Genomic DNA, 15225 nt, shown 5'->3' with positions numbered 1-15225 from the left:
GCAACATCTTCTTCTTATCCATGAAGCCCCTCTAGATTTTGCTTTTGGTTCTTCACTAGCCATTGTTGTTTTAAGAGTAGAGAGTAGAGAAAATAAGTGAGTGTCTATTGTGTGAGTGTTTCAATTTATAATGTTAGAAAGATATAGCCGTTTTTTGCCGTTGAGAGCACGCAGTTTTGGAAAAACCGCGCGGTGTTGTCAAAACCGCGCCATAGAAGCTCAATTAGCAGCCCAAGCCCATGCGGTGTTGGAAAAACCGCGCGGTTTTGCCAAAACCACGTAAGATATTTGATACAGTACCAAAGCTGGAACCAAATTTTGGCCGATTTGGTGTTTGGTTTGGTGTTTTTTTTATGTTTTCATCAACATGTGACTCTCCTGAAAATGAAAAAATTTGGTGTTTTGATACTAGGAAAATATCACTCCTAAAGATCCTCTTACCTAGCTTCTAGGTCGCCTGTGCGGCTGTGCCCAGATTCAAACTTGGACAGAGGCTTGGCTGTGATAACAAATGCTAATAACTAGCCAATACTCCTCAAAAGCCAGATATGTCAAGGAGGAAACAACTAATCACAATAACCATACCAATAACTATAAAACAGTACCTTAAAACAGTAAGATCGAGGTATAGTTACAATGCATATATTAGGAATTGCATGCATAAGTTTCAGAGCACAAATGAGTACACAGATCTAAAATCTCATTACCCAATCTCTGAATTGTAGTTCGAGAAAATATATTCACAAGTACATGTAGATCAAAATTCAGGATGAAATTAGTAATAATGATTACAGCTAAAAGGCATTTGCATTAAACAAAACTAAAAGCAAGATGTTAGCACTAACAGCAACTTAGCTATCTCAATGAATTTGAGAAAGTCACTACACCGGACCCTAAATGGTCTACAAAATCATCAAATTAGTTGCTTGAGAGAGTCACTTATATACACTTGCCACTCTGCTCAAAGAAGCCTGGTGTTGTAAGAACCACAGTTGGAACATTTGTGGTATAGCCAATGGAAAGGAGCAACACCTCTCTTCTCGCAGTCGTTACACAGTATCACCTGTACGACCCATTTTTAATCCAGTCAGACTAATTTAAGATAATGTAGAACAATAAGTAAACTGTTGCGGACTCAATTAAGCTTAATAAATTTTCACTGACATAAAAAAAAATTAAAAATTAAAAAATTAAAGAGGGGAAGGGGGAAAACCTGAGTCTGGCCAAAATATTCTTCCGGAGATTTCTCCTCGGCCAACAAAGCATCAAGCATCCTAAAATATACCTGGCAAATCATGACAGCCATTTACGCCTGTCTTTAGATAGGGAAACTAGCATATACAGAGAGAGAAAAAGCAAACAACCTGCAACTTAGGAAGGAAAAAGTTTTTCTTACAAAGACAATAGGGAATTAATAGTGATATTTCTTTTTGTTTTTTCTAAATTGATATATACACCCCAAATAAAAACCATGAGAAAATGATACTTTAAATATAAAATTAGAGAAATAACCCTTGTTCCCTCCTTTGAGCCTTCGACCCTCAAAAAGTAAAATCAAACAGAAAAACAAAATAAAAAATTCCTTGGCGTCGTCTCCAACCCCCATACAAGACAGCTCTGGTAGCAATATTACATACACAGTAATCTGGGAAATTATCAAAACGATATACATATGAAATGTGGAAATTCATGAAACAAAGCAGACAACTGACCTGCATGTCCCCAAGCGACTTGCTACAAATTGGACATGTATAATGCATGCAGGTGTGGTCCTGGAAACATGTTGAGTGCATCAAATGTCCACATGGAAGGCACTTCACTGGAGAGCTTGATGTGAAGATGTATTCATGGCAGATTGGGCAGTTCGACTCAAAACATTTTTCTCTGCAGATATGTGCTGCTAGTGACATCGACATACAAGCATTACAGTTCATGCAATGAAAGTAGTCAACGCCTAATCCTTTTCCAACTCGACAGAGGTTGCAATAAGGGCAGTGGTATATATCCCTGTTCAACAACCTCAATATTAGTACTAGCAAATCCACTTCAAACATAAGTACACAATAGCATAATACTTGAACTTAGAACACTCCTTAGCCAATACAAATATTGGACAGTACAAAGATAACTCATGGATAATAAGATTAAATGAATATAAAGTTATAAACTTCCGAATGATGACAGTAAAAAGTGTAGGATCCACACTTTGTGACTTAAGAAGTCATAATCATACATTATACTCTGAAAGAAAGACAAAATTGACTAACGCACGTTGAAAGGATCTTTCCAGCACATGGTATTGTATACAGAGATATTAATGAAAATTAATGTTGATGAACTCAACATTCAACTGTTTCAATCACTTGATAAATGCATTTCGTGGTAAATGTAGGTTAAGCAACAAAACAATATTAGATTCTCCATCCCACCACCGAGGATACACATCTATACGTGCAGAAACAAGAAGACAGATGAAGTTATGGAGTTATGCCAGTGCCTTCTCTGTCCTATTGATAATTAGGGTAACGCATAACCACTTCAACGGTAACTAGAAACAGGCTGATTCAGGACCGTACCTTTCATCGTCATACAGCCTGCAGATGATACAGAAAAATTTTGCCATGGAGAAACCATTGCAAGAAATGGTGGAGCATGTAGCACCAACAGGTTGAACTTTCAAACATTTCATGCACATCATCTTGATAGTAGATTTCCTGTATATATATTGGATCCAAAGACACTAAAATGAAGAGGGGGAACTACCAGAATAAAGCATAGAGATGGCATAAAAAAGCAGCTAGATTCCACTTACCTATCCATGGCATGATCAGCTGTGTCATCATGACAATATCTGCATGTAAATAACTGCATACAGCAAGCAGCAAGAACCTTGCAGTTTCTCTTATAGTGTTTACAACCAAAGGTTAATGGATCCCTATAAGATGGAAATTGTCCAGGAATTTCTCCATCATTGCTTGACAATATTACTTCCTGATGAGGCTTCTGCTGGGTAACCGTCCATCGGCTGAGACATAAAAAAGCTTCTGTCACTTCCCCTCGTTCATAATTAGTATGTAATGTGTACAAATTTAGTAGAAGAGGAAGAGGGAACTTAGGAAGCCCATTTATCAATTGATAATTGGCACAAGTGAGTGAATGGAGAAAGTTTTGATCCTCTCCAGGTCTATATGATCAACCAAATTATTCCTATAGATCGATTTTCTTTGGATGTTTGGAAGGGAAAGAAGTCAGATTAATAGGTACTTCAGAAGCATATGATTATAAGTCGAGCTTTGCTAGGAACAGATCCATGTTATGACTTAGGGCCTCCGATAGTTAGGGCTCAGTCTTCCACTTCCAGTTACCGTGTCCAAACATACATCCTACCAACATGCTGAGAATCTTTGGCATAACGTCAAACCACTTGAAATCCTACTATAACTTGCTTCAGGGGAAGCACGAAATTCTTCTTTATCCTGGTTTTTAACGAATGTAATGTACATATGGGAAATGAATGTGATGTGTGTGCTTTTATACAACTCTCATGCACATACAGTATTATCAGTAAACTAGGGCTGATTACTCGATAAGATCATCTCACGTTTCCCAGAAAATTAACTGATTCTAACACTTTCATTTTTGTGTAAACGTGCTAGATTCCAAGCCATGTGGATTGTCCATCAATATTTACTGTATAACTAACTTTTAGTAGGGATATAAGTTTTAAAACAGTTTATTTCATGTGATAATGTCTAATGGTGAACATGAAAGTTTTGTATAAAATCATTTCTGTATAGCTCTTCCCTATACAGGGATCATTCATATCAAACTCAAATATGAAGTCAAAAAGAAATATAAAAAAGATTAACAAAAAGAAGACAGTTAATATCAACCTTGTAAGAAGACTCTGGGTGATAAATGACTTCTTCTGAAGATCTAAAGTAGCATCACGATGTACTCTTCTTATTGCAGCCTCAAGATCTTCCTGACTCATTCCCAAAATGCGCTCCTCCAGATGCTTAAATTTCTGAGAAGTGGATAAATGTTCACCTGGTCTGTAGACCGGTTCTGTGACACTCACTACTTTCTGAATATTTTGCTTGTGATTATCACTTTGAAGTTCAGTCAACTCCGAACATTGATTAGTATCCACATCCGCAAGCAAATTTTTCATTTTATCATCTCCATCACTGTCTCCAGAAATTTCAAAATCAGCACCAAAAGATTCTTGTGATTGAAACGTCAATCTTTTACTGCTAAGTTCACTTCCATCTAAATCATGATAATCTTTCTTATCCAGATAGGTAGCAATAATTTCTAATGGATCTACACTTTGCAAAGGAAGGATATCTGGCTCCTCTGCTACAATGCTTATATTGTGAGTGCTCATACCTTCCCACCATTCTGCTAACCATTCTGCTAACCATTCATCAAACATTGTATTTTGGGTAGCCTTGCGCCATAATGACATCATAGCACTTCTCTCTGTGGGTGATAAGGAAGCCATAAGCCAGGGTATCATTTGTTGAAGAACTTCAGCTCTTGTGTTTCCAAGTAAACTTCCAATTATCTTGTTTTGCTCCTCATCCGAGAAGCATTCTATAAATAAGGGCCAAAGTTCAACTTCTTCACGCTGAAAATGATGCCCAAGTGTAACACACATCGTTTTGCATTTTCCATGGAGCTTCATACATAAACGTTGGTACTTCAGCAGTCTCTGACCAGTTGTAGCATCCACAACAACAGACTTTTCAGAAGGGAGAGATACATGCAAATTTGAAATTTTGTCGAGAATGGCTGAGATTTGGTTGAAATGTTCTACTTCTATTTTGTGATCAATTGTGTATGACAGAGAAATGTTTTGGTATTTTCCTTTGGCTTCCAGAGCTGGAAATGCAAATTTATCTTCGTTATCACTATGGATTTCATATAAAAACCGTAGAAGATGAAAGCGCTGACGAAAATCCTCTAGTAGAGCAAAATTTTCAGCAATCTTGGTTGATTCATGGACAAGGTAATTTAGATCATTTGTCAGGGCTTTGTGAAAAAGAAATATATAGTCTATCGGTTTGAATTCTGGATTAAGACTGGATCCAGCATTCCCCTCGCCAGTAACATTCTTGAAGATGGGAGATAACTTTTCTAAAGAATGAGGGAAATGTATCTGTAGACTTATCTCACTGGAGTATAACCTAATGTCCTTCTCTTTATTGTTCTGTAATGAAGTACCCAAAGCACCTTTCGTGGCCTTACCAACAGAGTTTGGCTTCTCTTGTCTGTGGAGAATTCTTTTGCAGCGTCGAAGATCTAAATCTATAAATCCTGTTCTCTCCTCTGTCTTGTTTTTGGGTACGTAATAGCTTTTATTCGTAAACGTTTCCAGCAACTCTTTTTTGAACATCTCATGGGATGTTTTACCTGAAAACGTAAAGCTGACCCACTTGTGCAAAAGAGATGGAAAGGACATGTCCAACTCAGATCCTGGTAAAAAAAAAGAGTGAAAGAGATTCAGTTACATTAAGCTAATGATTGATGCAAAGCAATTTAAGCATTGAACTAGGAAAAGGCGAACCTGCCAGCCTTATGCGATAAAGAATCTTCAATTCATCCTCATTTAAATGTGACAGAAACCATGTTATCGCATATTTTAGTAAGCCAAGAGGCATCATATGAAGACTCATATATAGCAACTTCTGCTGCATTTCATAACTGCAGTGCTTACGAATAAGCGGGAGAACCTGGAAAGAGGTAGATATGAGGTCAGCTGACGATGATATAAGTATGTAAGTGCAAGCTACTAGAACATACACAGTGAGGATCCTTATTTTGAAGAGCCGCGTAGACAATAAAGAACAATACAAAAATCAGCACAAGGATAGGGAAGAGGGGCTCCAATGCTAAAGTCGTAATCCCTTAAATCCGCACAATTAAAGAGAATGTTGTGCAGTAGTATGAATGCAACACAACATGTATTGTTATAAAATATATGTCGCGGCACACTCTCTTCACCGCGGGAGGTTGTATTGTAGTTAAGGATCCCTATCCACTTTGCTGGGAAAGTGAACTTGATAAAGTTTTTTGCACATTCCAAAAATATAAATACAGGGCCATATAAAAAACCAATAGGGTTCCTATGAACTATTCTTATATTTCATGAACTTCAAAGCGATATTCTAGCATTGGCTATTTGCCTAACTTTGTATATCGGTGGGTATCTGTTGGGTTTGTTGGAACCGTCGAGCTTTGCTCCGGTGTCCGCATACCACACTCACCCCGGGTTACGATGAATGAAGAGGGGCAGGCCTCATGATCGTTGAAGAAGAAGGCGGCACGCTCAGGCCACCTAAGGGCGGACTCGCTCAAGCTCTATTGAAGGCGCTCACCTACCTATAGGCGCCGCCAGCTCCAAGCTCCAGAATTGCGGCCCAAGCCCATTTATCTTCCCCTTTGTCTATGTACACATATATAAAGAAAATAGATTAGGGTTTTGAAGAACAACTTTGAGAGATTCATTTCTAGGGTATTGTGGGAGCTCTGTTGAGCTAGGGTTTGAGTGAGGCCTCTTCTTATTGATTCTTGATCTCTTGTAAACTCTCCAATCTTTGTTATAAAGGAAACTCGGCTCTTGTGTGTGGATGTAGGTAACATTTACCGAACCACCTAAATCTCTGTGTCTCTTTGCATTGTTACTTCCATTATTATTGTTGCTATGAATTGTGATGATATTGTAGTGGTTTTGCTTTGTTGAGGTTGTTGTGATAACTACCAAAGTCTTGGGTGGGTGATTTCCTTGGTGTGATCTCCAAGTTGAAATCATTTGGGATAGAAAGTAGCTAGATTGAGGTGTGACTTTCTAGTGAAATCTCCCAACAAGTGGTATCGGAGCACGGTTTTGAATCATTGGAACAAGGTGTGTGAGGAAAGACTCCACCTTTAGCCTGAGAGAGAGCTAGGTGTTTGAAGAAATTCCTCGAGAAGTTCTCCACCGTTGTTTTGGTTCGATGGGAGTCATGGCGACCGAAAAGGAAAGCTACAAGATAGAAGTTTGTGGAACAAACTTGGCTATTGGAAGATGCAAATTGAGGATGTTCTCTATCAAAAGGATTTGATGGAAACATTGATATGTGAGAAGCCCGATGAGATTCCGCAAGATAAATGGGATTTGCAAGATAGAAAGGCCTTGGCCACAATCCGATTGAGTCTTTCGAAGTCGGTAGCCTTCAATATTAAGGCATCGGAGAAGGCGGCTAAGTCTCTATGGTGGAGGCACTTACTACGATGTATGAACAACCCTCGCCATGAAATAAAGTCTATTTGATCACCAAGCTATTTAGTATGAAAATGTTGGAAGGGACCTCCTTCAAGGATCACCTAAATGAATTCAACCAAACTAAGGACCAATTGGAGTCGGTTGAGATTACATTTAGTGATGAGGTGCTAGCTTTGGCGATACTTGGACAATTGCCTCCAAGTTGGAATGCGACTATGGCGGCTATTAGTGGCTGGCTCGCAGGGAATGACCAAGTTGAAGTTTGAGCACGTTGTTAGTATGGTACTAAGCGAGGAAATCCGAGACGGGGATTGTCCGTCAAATTCCGGGATCAACTTCGTGGTCGGCATTGAGCAATCGAAAGTAGGGGAAGAAAGTCAAACAGAGTCGTAGTAAGAAGAAGTGGTGGGGAGATCGAAATCTCAAGCCTCCCAATTGCAAAGCGTTGAACACAAAACCTCGAGACATGAGTGAAGTGGTGTGCTATAATTGTGGTAGCCGGCCACTATAGCCCCAATTGCCGGCACCAAGAAACAACAACAACATTAATAAGAACAAGAAAAAGAATCAAGAAGCTAATGTTGTTGAGATGGTAGATGACGCTTTGATATGTTCGATGGAGCACAAGAAGGAGTCTTGGGTACTTGATTCGGCGCGATCTTTCCATGCTACCTCACATCGAGAGTTCCGAGAACTACACCGAAGGTGACCTTGGAACGGTCTTTTCGGTGATGACCAACCTTGTGACATTGTCGGCAAAGGGTGATGTGCATATCAAGATGAATGGCTCGTCATGGTTATTGAGGGACGTCGGACATGTTCGGTTGAGGAAGAATTTGATTTCGTGGGGCAATTGGCAAGTGAAGGATTTGTTCTGATCTTTCTTGGTGATACTTGGAAGGTCTCGGGCGGTTCATTGATTGTTGCAAATGGTAAGAAAGATGGTACTCTCTACATGACGCACATGGTTGTGAGTCGATTGCCGCGGGCACATGGCAAAGAAGGATCCGAATGTTTGGCACCGCAGACTTGGTCACATGAGTGAGAAAGGAATGAAAATCCTTCACTCTTACGGTAAACTCCCAAAGTTACGATCGGTGAAATTGACTTCGCGGAGAACTGTGTATTTGGAAAGCGTAAGCGGGTGAGTTTTCGTGAGAATGGGTGGGACTCAAAGCTAGAAGGCTTGAGTTGATACATACAGGATGTCGGGGGCCTAATGTCTCTTCACTTGGCGGAAAGTCATATTTTGTGACTTTCATTGATGACCATACTAGGAAAGTGTGGTCTATTTCTTGAGACACAAGTCGGAAGTATTTGAAGTGTTCAAGACTTGGAAGGCCATGGTTGAGAATGAGACAAGCTTGAAAGTAAAGAAGGCGAGATCCGACAACGGTGGAGAGTATGAGGATTCAGGGTTTTAAGAAGAAATCGCGGTCTTCGACAATGGCATCAAGATGGAAAAGACTTTGCGGGGACACCTCGTGAGAATGGGGTTGCAGAGCGGATGAATAGAACATCGACAGAGAGAGCTAGGTGTATCGTACACTAGCGAGGTTTGCCCTGGCGATTCGGGGCAGAAAGTGTTAGCAATGGCCAGCTTACGATCAATAGAGGACCATCGGTGCCTTTGGATTTTAAGATTCCGGAGGAAGTGTGGGCGGGAAGGATGTGAACCTTTCTCATTTGAAGGTGTTTGGTTGTGTGTCCTATGTCCACATTAGTGACCAAGCTAGAAGCAAGCTTGATGCTAAGTCACTAAAGTGCACCTTCATGGCTATGGCGGTGATGATTTTGGGTATCTTTTTGGGATGATCAAAATCGGGAAAATCATTCGTAGTAGAGATGTTGTGTTTAATGAGAAGGTGATGTCTGAGGGACGAAATGAAGCACAAACCAAGGAATCGGGTACTGAGAGCGCACAGAGTATGTTGAGTTGGAAGACTTTGATGTAAGTCGTGGTATAGTGGGAGCCCCACGGTCGGGGAGGATGACGATAGTAGTGACTCGAGAGAATAATGAGGATACTACACCACCGAAGTCCATCTCCACCTCGTGCCCCAAGGAAGACATCCAGCCACATGTACCGAAGTTCGAGATATCCGCCCTCCACCTATGTGAATTACTTGCTACTTCATCGATGGTGATGAGCCTCAATGCTATGATGAAGCATTGGAGGTGAGTGATGCAAGCAAGTGGGAGCTTGCTATGCAAGATGAGATGAAGTCCCTCATCTCTTTGTGGCACGTGGGAGTTAGCCAAACTACCCGTGGGCAAGAAGGCTCTACGAACAAATGGGTGTTTAGAGTCAAAGAGGAACATGATGGTTCCAAGAGATACAAAGCGAGGCTAGTAGTCAAGGGCTTTCGCCAGAAAAAAGCGTTGACTTCACTGAGAGATATTCTCTCCGGTGGTGAAACCGAATACTATTCGGGTCGGTGTTGAGTATTGTTGCAGTGGAAGATTTGTATCTTGGCGGTTGGATGTTAAAACCGCCTTCCTCCATGGTGACCTAGTTGAGGAAATTTATATGCAAACAACGAGGGTTTCATCAAGAAGGGTAAAGAGAATATGGTATGCGTGGGCTCGAAAAGAGCTTGTATGGTTTGAAACAAGCCCCCTAGGCGTTGTGTAGGGAAGTTTGATAACTTCATGCAAGGAAATGGCTACTATAAGTCTGTGGACCGACCATTGTTGCTACTTCAAGAGGTTCGACTCGGCCTACATCATCCCGTTGCTATATGTTGATGATATGTTAGTAGCGAGTTCCGATATGTCGAAATTGGGAGATTGAAAAGAGAAGTTAGCAAGTGAGTTCTCTATGAAGGATTTGGGTGTGAAAGAAACAGATTCTAGGGATGAGAGGATCGAAGAGATAAAGCGTAAAGGTATTCGAGTTGTCTCAGGTGAGTATATTGAGAAGGTATTGAAGAGGTTCGGTATGGGTAGTCGCGAAACCGGTTTGCACACCTTTGGCAGTCCACTTCAAGTTGTCCAAGGAACACTCTCCCAAGACTGTTGAGGAAAGAAACTTCATGGCTAAGGTACCATACGCCTCTGCCATTGGAAGTCTTATGTATGCCATGGTTTGCACACGTCCGGATATAGCCCAGCAGTGGGAGCTGTCAGTAGATTTATGTCTAATCCTGGCAAGCAACATTGGGAAGCCGTGAAGTGGATATTGAGATATCTGAGAGGTACTACAGAGAAATGCCTATGTTATGGAAGGGGTGTTGTGAACTTGCAAGGGTATGTGGATGCCGACTTTGCAGGTGAGGTAGATCGTGAAGAAGCACTCACCGGTTATGTCTTTCTGATGGGGTGCTACTGCGGTGAAGTTGGATTTTCGATTCTGAAGATTGTTGCTTTGTCTACCACGAAGGCGAGTATGTGGCCGTTCTGAGGCAAGCAAAGAGATGATCCGTTACTGAGGGATTGATGGAAGAGCTTGGGATGAAGCAAGAAAGAAGAAGTGTGTTACCGCGGTGGCGGTCGAGTGCTATACATCTTGCCAAGAATTCCGCCTTTCATTCTAGGACCAAGCACATTGGTCTCCGGTATCATTTTATCCGATCTCTGTTGGAGGATGAGGTCTTGGCACTTGAGAAGATCCAAGGGAGTGAGAATCCGGCGGATATGTTGACCAAGGCCGTGCCTACTGAGAAGTTGAAGTTGTGTTCAACTTCGGTGGGTCTTCTTGCTTGAAGACCATGATGAATGAGCCGAGTGTTTCTTTAGTTTTTTGGATTTGGATTGAGTTGTTACAATTGAGATGTGATATGCATGAAGAATCTCGAAGGTTCCAAGTGGGAGATTGTTGGGTTTGTTGGAACCGTCGAGCTTTGCTCCGGTGTCCGCGATACCACACTCCACCCGGTTTCGATGAAGAGGGCGGCCATCTATAAGCCTTTCGCCATGCTCATGATCGTTGAAGAAGGCTTCGGCTTCACCTAAGGGCGGACTCGCTCAAGCTCTATTGAAGAAGCGCCGCTTTCACCTATAAGCGCCAGCGCCAAGCTCAATGCGGCCCAAGCCCATTTATCTTCCCCTTTGTCTATGTACACATATATAAAGAAAATAGATTAGGGTTTTGAAGAACAACTTTGAGAGATTCATTTCTAGGGTATTGTGGGAGCTCTGTTGAGCTAGGGTTTGAGTGAGGCCTCTTCTTATTGATTCTTGATCTCTTGTAAACTCTCCAATCTTTGTTATAAAGGAAACTTCGGCTCTTGTGTGTGGATGTAGGTAACATTTACCGAACCACCTAAATCTCTGTGTCTCTTTGCATTGTTACTTCCATTATTATTGTTGCTATGAATTGTGATGATATTGTAGTGGTTTTGCTTTGTTGAGGTTGTTGTGATAACTACCAAAGTCTTGGGTGGGTGATTTCCTTGGTGTGATCTCCAAGTTGAAATCATTTGGGATAGAAAGTAGCTAGATTGAGGTGTGACTTTCTAGTGAAATCTCCCAACAGTATCAAACCCAAACATCATGGATTCAACCTTAAACCCACGGTTAAACCAGTGTGATTTGAGATGAGATCACACAAGCCCATAAAAGTGAGCAGGGTTGGGTCATGGGTACCGCCCTATACACATGTAAAAATGGCAAAGGCATGTCTGTTCGTGTTAGACTACTATAAAGCTGCAGATACAAACATTTTCAAACACCTAAAATGTGAATATGGTTGTTCATTCAGCAATGTCAGATACAAATCTCCTAAACTCAAATTTTATTAATACTATTTTTATCAGTTTAATTGAGACTGATGAGTTGTTTGTCGGAGAATTTCATCTCAGTGTTTTCTTTCTCCTGATAGGGTTTGAAACAACCCCTAACGTTCCCCAAACATCAAAACCACCTGAAAATCGTCTGTTTTCTGATAGTGTATCAACATATTTTTTGTTGAGAAATGCCACGTTGATGTTAAAAATTTAGTCAGCCCCATACTAAATAGCAATTTTACAGTAACAGTTTACCTCTAACTCTTGAAAAACAAAGTGTTTGCAAATTCCTTCCAGGAGTGCTTCCAATTGCTGGCACAGCATTTCCACAAGCTTGCTCAAAGATGTCCCACTGTGGACATTAACACTTTGAAGTAAACCTAAGAGACCTTCAATGTGACATCCATTTAGGAACTGCTTATGAGAGAAAGATAAACAGCAATCGGAAAATCCTTTTAATACTGAAAAGAAGACATTCTCCAAGGCATCACTGTTCACAAGATCATCCTCATTCAGGATACAACCCAAACAAATAAAAAATAGAGAAATAGCAGTAAATAAGAAAAATTTAACAAGATCTTGATACTACTTGACTAGAACTCTGTTAGTAGGGTGTCTAGAGAAAGTGACAATTGAGAAACCATAGTGATACCTGTATAATATGAGAACGTCAATAAGAAACTTAATTTGGCCACCAACAGAGGCTAAGTTTGAGAAAACCTCGGAGTTGCTTATTTCATACAGATCCTCCAGAACTCCCTTAAAGTCCTTTTGGGCGGAAGCATGCCAAAGATGAAGAGTATCAACAGGATGATATTTCGCAATATCATGTAGGCTGTCTAGTTCTCCTTGAATGCAATTTTTCTTGTCTGAACTCGCCCAAGAGTATATTTTCTGAAACTTCTTCAAATAGAATGACTCATCAGAACTCATAGCTGCTTTATTCTGTGTGGAACTAAGTCCAATCAGAGAAGTCTGGCGACCAAGCCAGGATTCCAACACCTTCGTAGATAAGTTCCATTGTTCAAATTACGTTGTGAATGGTTTAAAATATTGAAATAAAAAATTTAGTAAAAATAAAAATACAGGCTAAAATTCTACCCCTTGCAATAGCTCCTCTTTTGGAACAACTTCTTTAATACAATGCAAAACATCAGCCTGTTCATCTTTAGGAAGATAAGACGTCATCCAAGGCAGAATGTTTTCCAACAGAATGATAGGCACACTACAAAAGAACTGCCAAACAAGCGAAGCCTGCTCTTTGAAAGAAAATTGCTGCACCAGTAATGGAAAGACCTGCACACAAATACTATTATTCTAGTTATACTGGCATACCTCTCTGTCCTTAATACGAATGAATAATGCATCTGCAACTCTCTCTTTTTTCTTCTACTTTTACTTTTTATTTTGTTTGAAACTAAAAGTTTAAACTTTAAAGTAACTGATAAGGAGAGAACCAAATAGCTGATTTAGTATTTATTAACCAAGTAGCCACATTTTCTTATGCCCACGTTTTTACACATTTAAAACTGAATTAAGAGATGAGATTTTGTGGATATGATCTCCTCATCATAGAGATCATCCTCACAAAAAATCATCTCATTGAAAATGTCTAACCATGCAAAAAACCGTCTCCAATATTGAACTTTTATCTAAGGGGCCACAATTTTCTGTTTTCATAATAACTTTTGATATGATTAATAAGTTTGTATTTCTACAAAAGTTCTTTTCTGTATATGTACAAAGTTTAATATGATTATATCTAACATCAACATCCAAGGAAATTTCTACTATCGGCCTCTAAATGATTAAAGTCCACCATAACTACTGCAAGTAAGTTTTGAATAGTGCTCGATACGGACCCTAATCAATGTAATGTTTATAATAATATCACTACCTTGATGAGCACATTCCAGTCATTTCTGTTCTTAAAATCAGAAATGACTTTATAATAGCATAGTATAGTCTCCTCAACATGGTACACCATTGTCCATCTAAGATAATATGAAAGGACAGTTTACCTGCTCTTCTTCTTTGAGCATATGCTGAGAAATTGTTGCCTGAAGAGTAGCAGTAGTGTAAACAAGTTCTTGATAATGCATGGAAGAATTTCCGTCATTGTCCAATAGAAGAATCAAACACTGAAAAACAGAGTCAAAGAGGTCATCTATGCCTCTGTGTTCAAGAGAATATGTGCAGGCAACGTTACTGACATGCACATCCAGTGCCCGAAAGACAATCTGCAGACACATAATATTGAGTAAATTTGTCATATATCACCAAAGTTATAATCATTCAATTTTGCACAACGTTTAAAAACTACTGACCTCATCTTCAGCAGCACAATGATACCTATAAACAAGTTTAAGAAACTCAAACCGATTTCTGATATCAAGAATCTCCCCATGCCCAGTCGAAGAAACATCGAAACTATCAGAAGAAATATACCGATATATTTCACCCAGCTCAGCATGAAAAGCTTTGTGAAATGAAACAAAAAGAAGTATTGGTGCATCCAATAAACTTCCCACCATTTCCTTCTCCAAATCACATTTTGGAGATGATGAGCAAAAAAACTCTCAACCATCTCTCTCTCTCTCTATCTATCTCTTGTTGTTGTAATGAAAACTTAGTTCGTTGAACAAATCTATTATTTTAAATAAAAATTTATTATATAAGATTCTTTTGTTTTCTTGCACGATCTTGATGTAGACGTTATAACTAACGAGTTGTTTTTGTTTTTTTTTTTAAAAGTTGGTTTGGCGCGTGTGTTGGAAGATTTCTTTAGTGATGGGCTTTTTTCATGCCGACCTGTTTATTGTCATCACGTGAGTTGGGTCAACTTTGGCATTGGGTGTGTGTTATGCTTGGGCCTGGCACGAGTTGGCTTCTTGTGGACACGTGGTTTTGGTATTTTGTCAATGTGTACAAGAATACGTATTCAGATTTTGTAGTGATGATGCGAGTATATGCTGTTTTTCTCTGAGAAGTGAGCTTTACAATGGTACAATCTCATGAAGGAAGACCCCAATGGCTTAATGCTTGGGAATCACCCGATGTAGCTTATTTTATATTTTCTTGTGGTTAAGTGAGCTCTTTCATCACTAAGTTAAGCCAACTTTTTGTAACATCTTCAATTTATAATACAATTAATAACTTTAAAAAAAAATAAAAAACAATAGAAAAAACAAACTTACATTTGACCCACATCCTACTCTTTTTTCTTTT

At 39.7% G+C, this 15225-nt stretch overlaps 1 protein-coding gene across 2 annotated transcripts; it reads right to left on the bottom strand.

Annotated features, from left to right (window-relative positions):
* Nucleotides 1–620: 620 nt before the first annotated feature.
* On the bottom strand, nt 621–14612 carry LOC147516801 (zinc finger protein BRUTUS-like At1g18910). 2 transcript variants are annotated; one of them, XM_086589269.1, is made up of 12 exons: nt 14325–14612; nt 14019–14237; nt 13099–13293; nt 12650–12999; nt 12253–12487; nt 5573–5738; nt 3894–5481; nt 2813–3025; nt 2577–2714; nt 1713–2007; nt 1214–1285; nt 621–1063 (listed from the first exon to the last, which is right to left on the bottom strand). In XM_086589269.1, the coding sequence occupies exons 1-12, from the start codon at nt 14529–14531 to the stop codon at nt 962–964; spliced, it is 3780 nt and encodes a 1259-aa protein (XP_086445395.1). In that variant the 5' UTR covers nt 14532–14612; the 3' UTR covers nt 621–961. The 2 variants fall into 2 exon arrangements, with proteins under 2 accessions (XP_086445395.1, XP_086445396.1); XM_086589270.1 differs by having other exon boundaries at nt 12253–12349; nt 14325–14600.
* Between the last annotated feature and the right edge of the window lie 613 nt (nt 14613–15225).

Source organism: Coptis chinensis, chromosome 2 (genome assembly GCF_015680905.1).
Source record: "Coptis chinensis isolate HL-2020 chromosome 2, ASM1568090v1, whole genome shotgun sequence".
Classification (NCBI taxonomy): Eukaryota; Viridiplantae; Streptophyta; class Magnoliopsida; order Ranunculales; family Ranunculaceae; genus Coptis; species Coptis chinensis.
The sequence above is the reverse complement of the archived record's forward strand: the minus strand, read 5'-3'. Positions and strand labels throughout refer to the sequence as shown.

Coding starts and splice junctions, on each gene's coding strand:
- LOC147516801 (XM_086589269.1), bottom strand. CDS start 14,531: ATGGTGGGAAGTTTATTGGATGCACCAATACTTCTTTTTGTTTCATTT. Junction 13,000..13,098: donor AAGAGGAGCTATTGCAAGGG/GTAGAATTTTAG, acceptor TTATCTACGAAG/GTGTTGGAATCCTGGCTTGG. Junction 3,026..3,893: donor ACCCAGAGTCTTCTTACAAG/GTTGATATTAAC, acceptor TTTATGTCTCAG/CCGATGGACGGTTACCCAGC.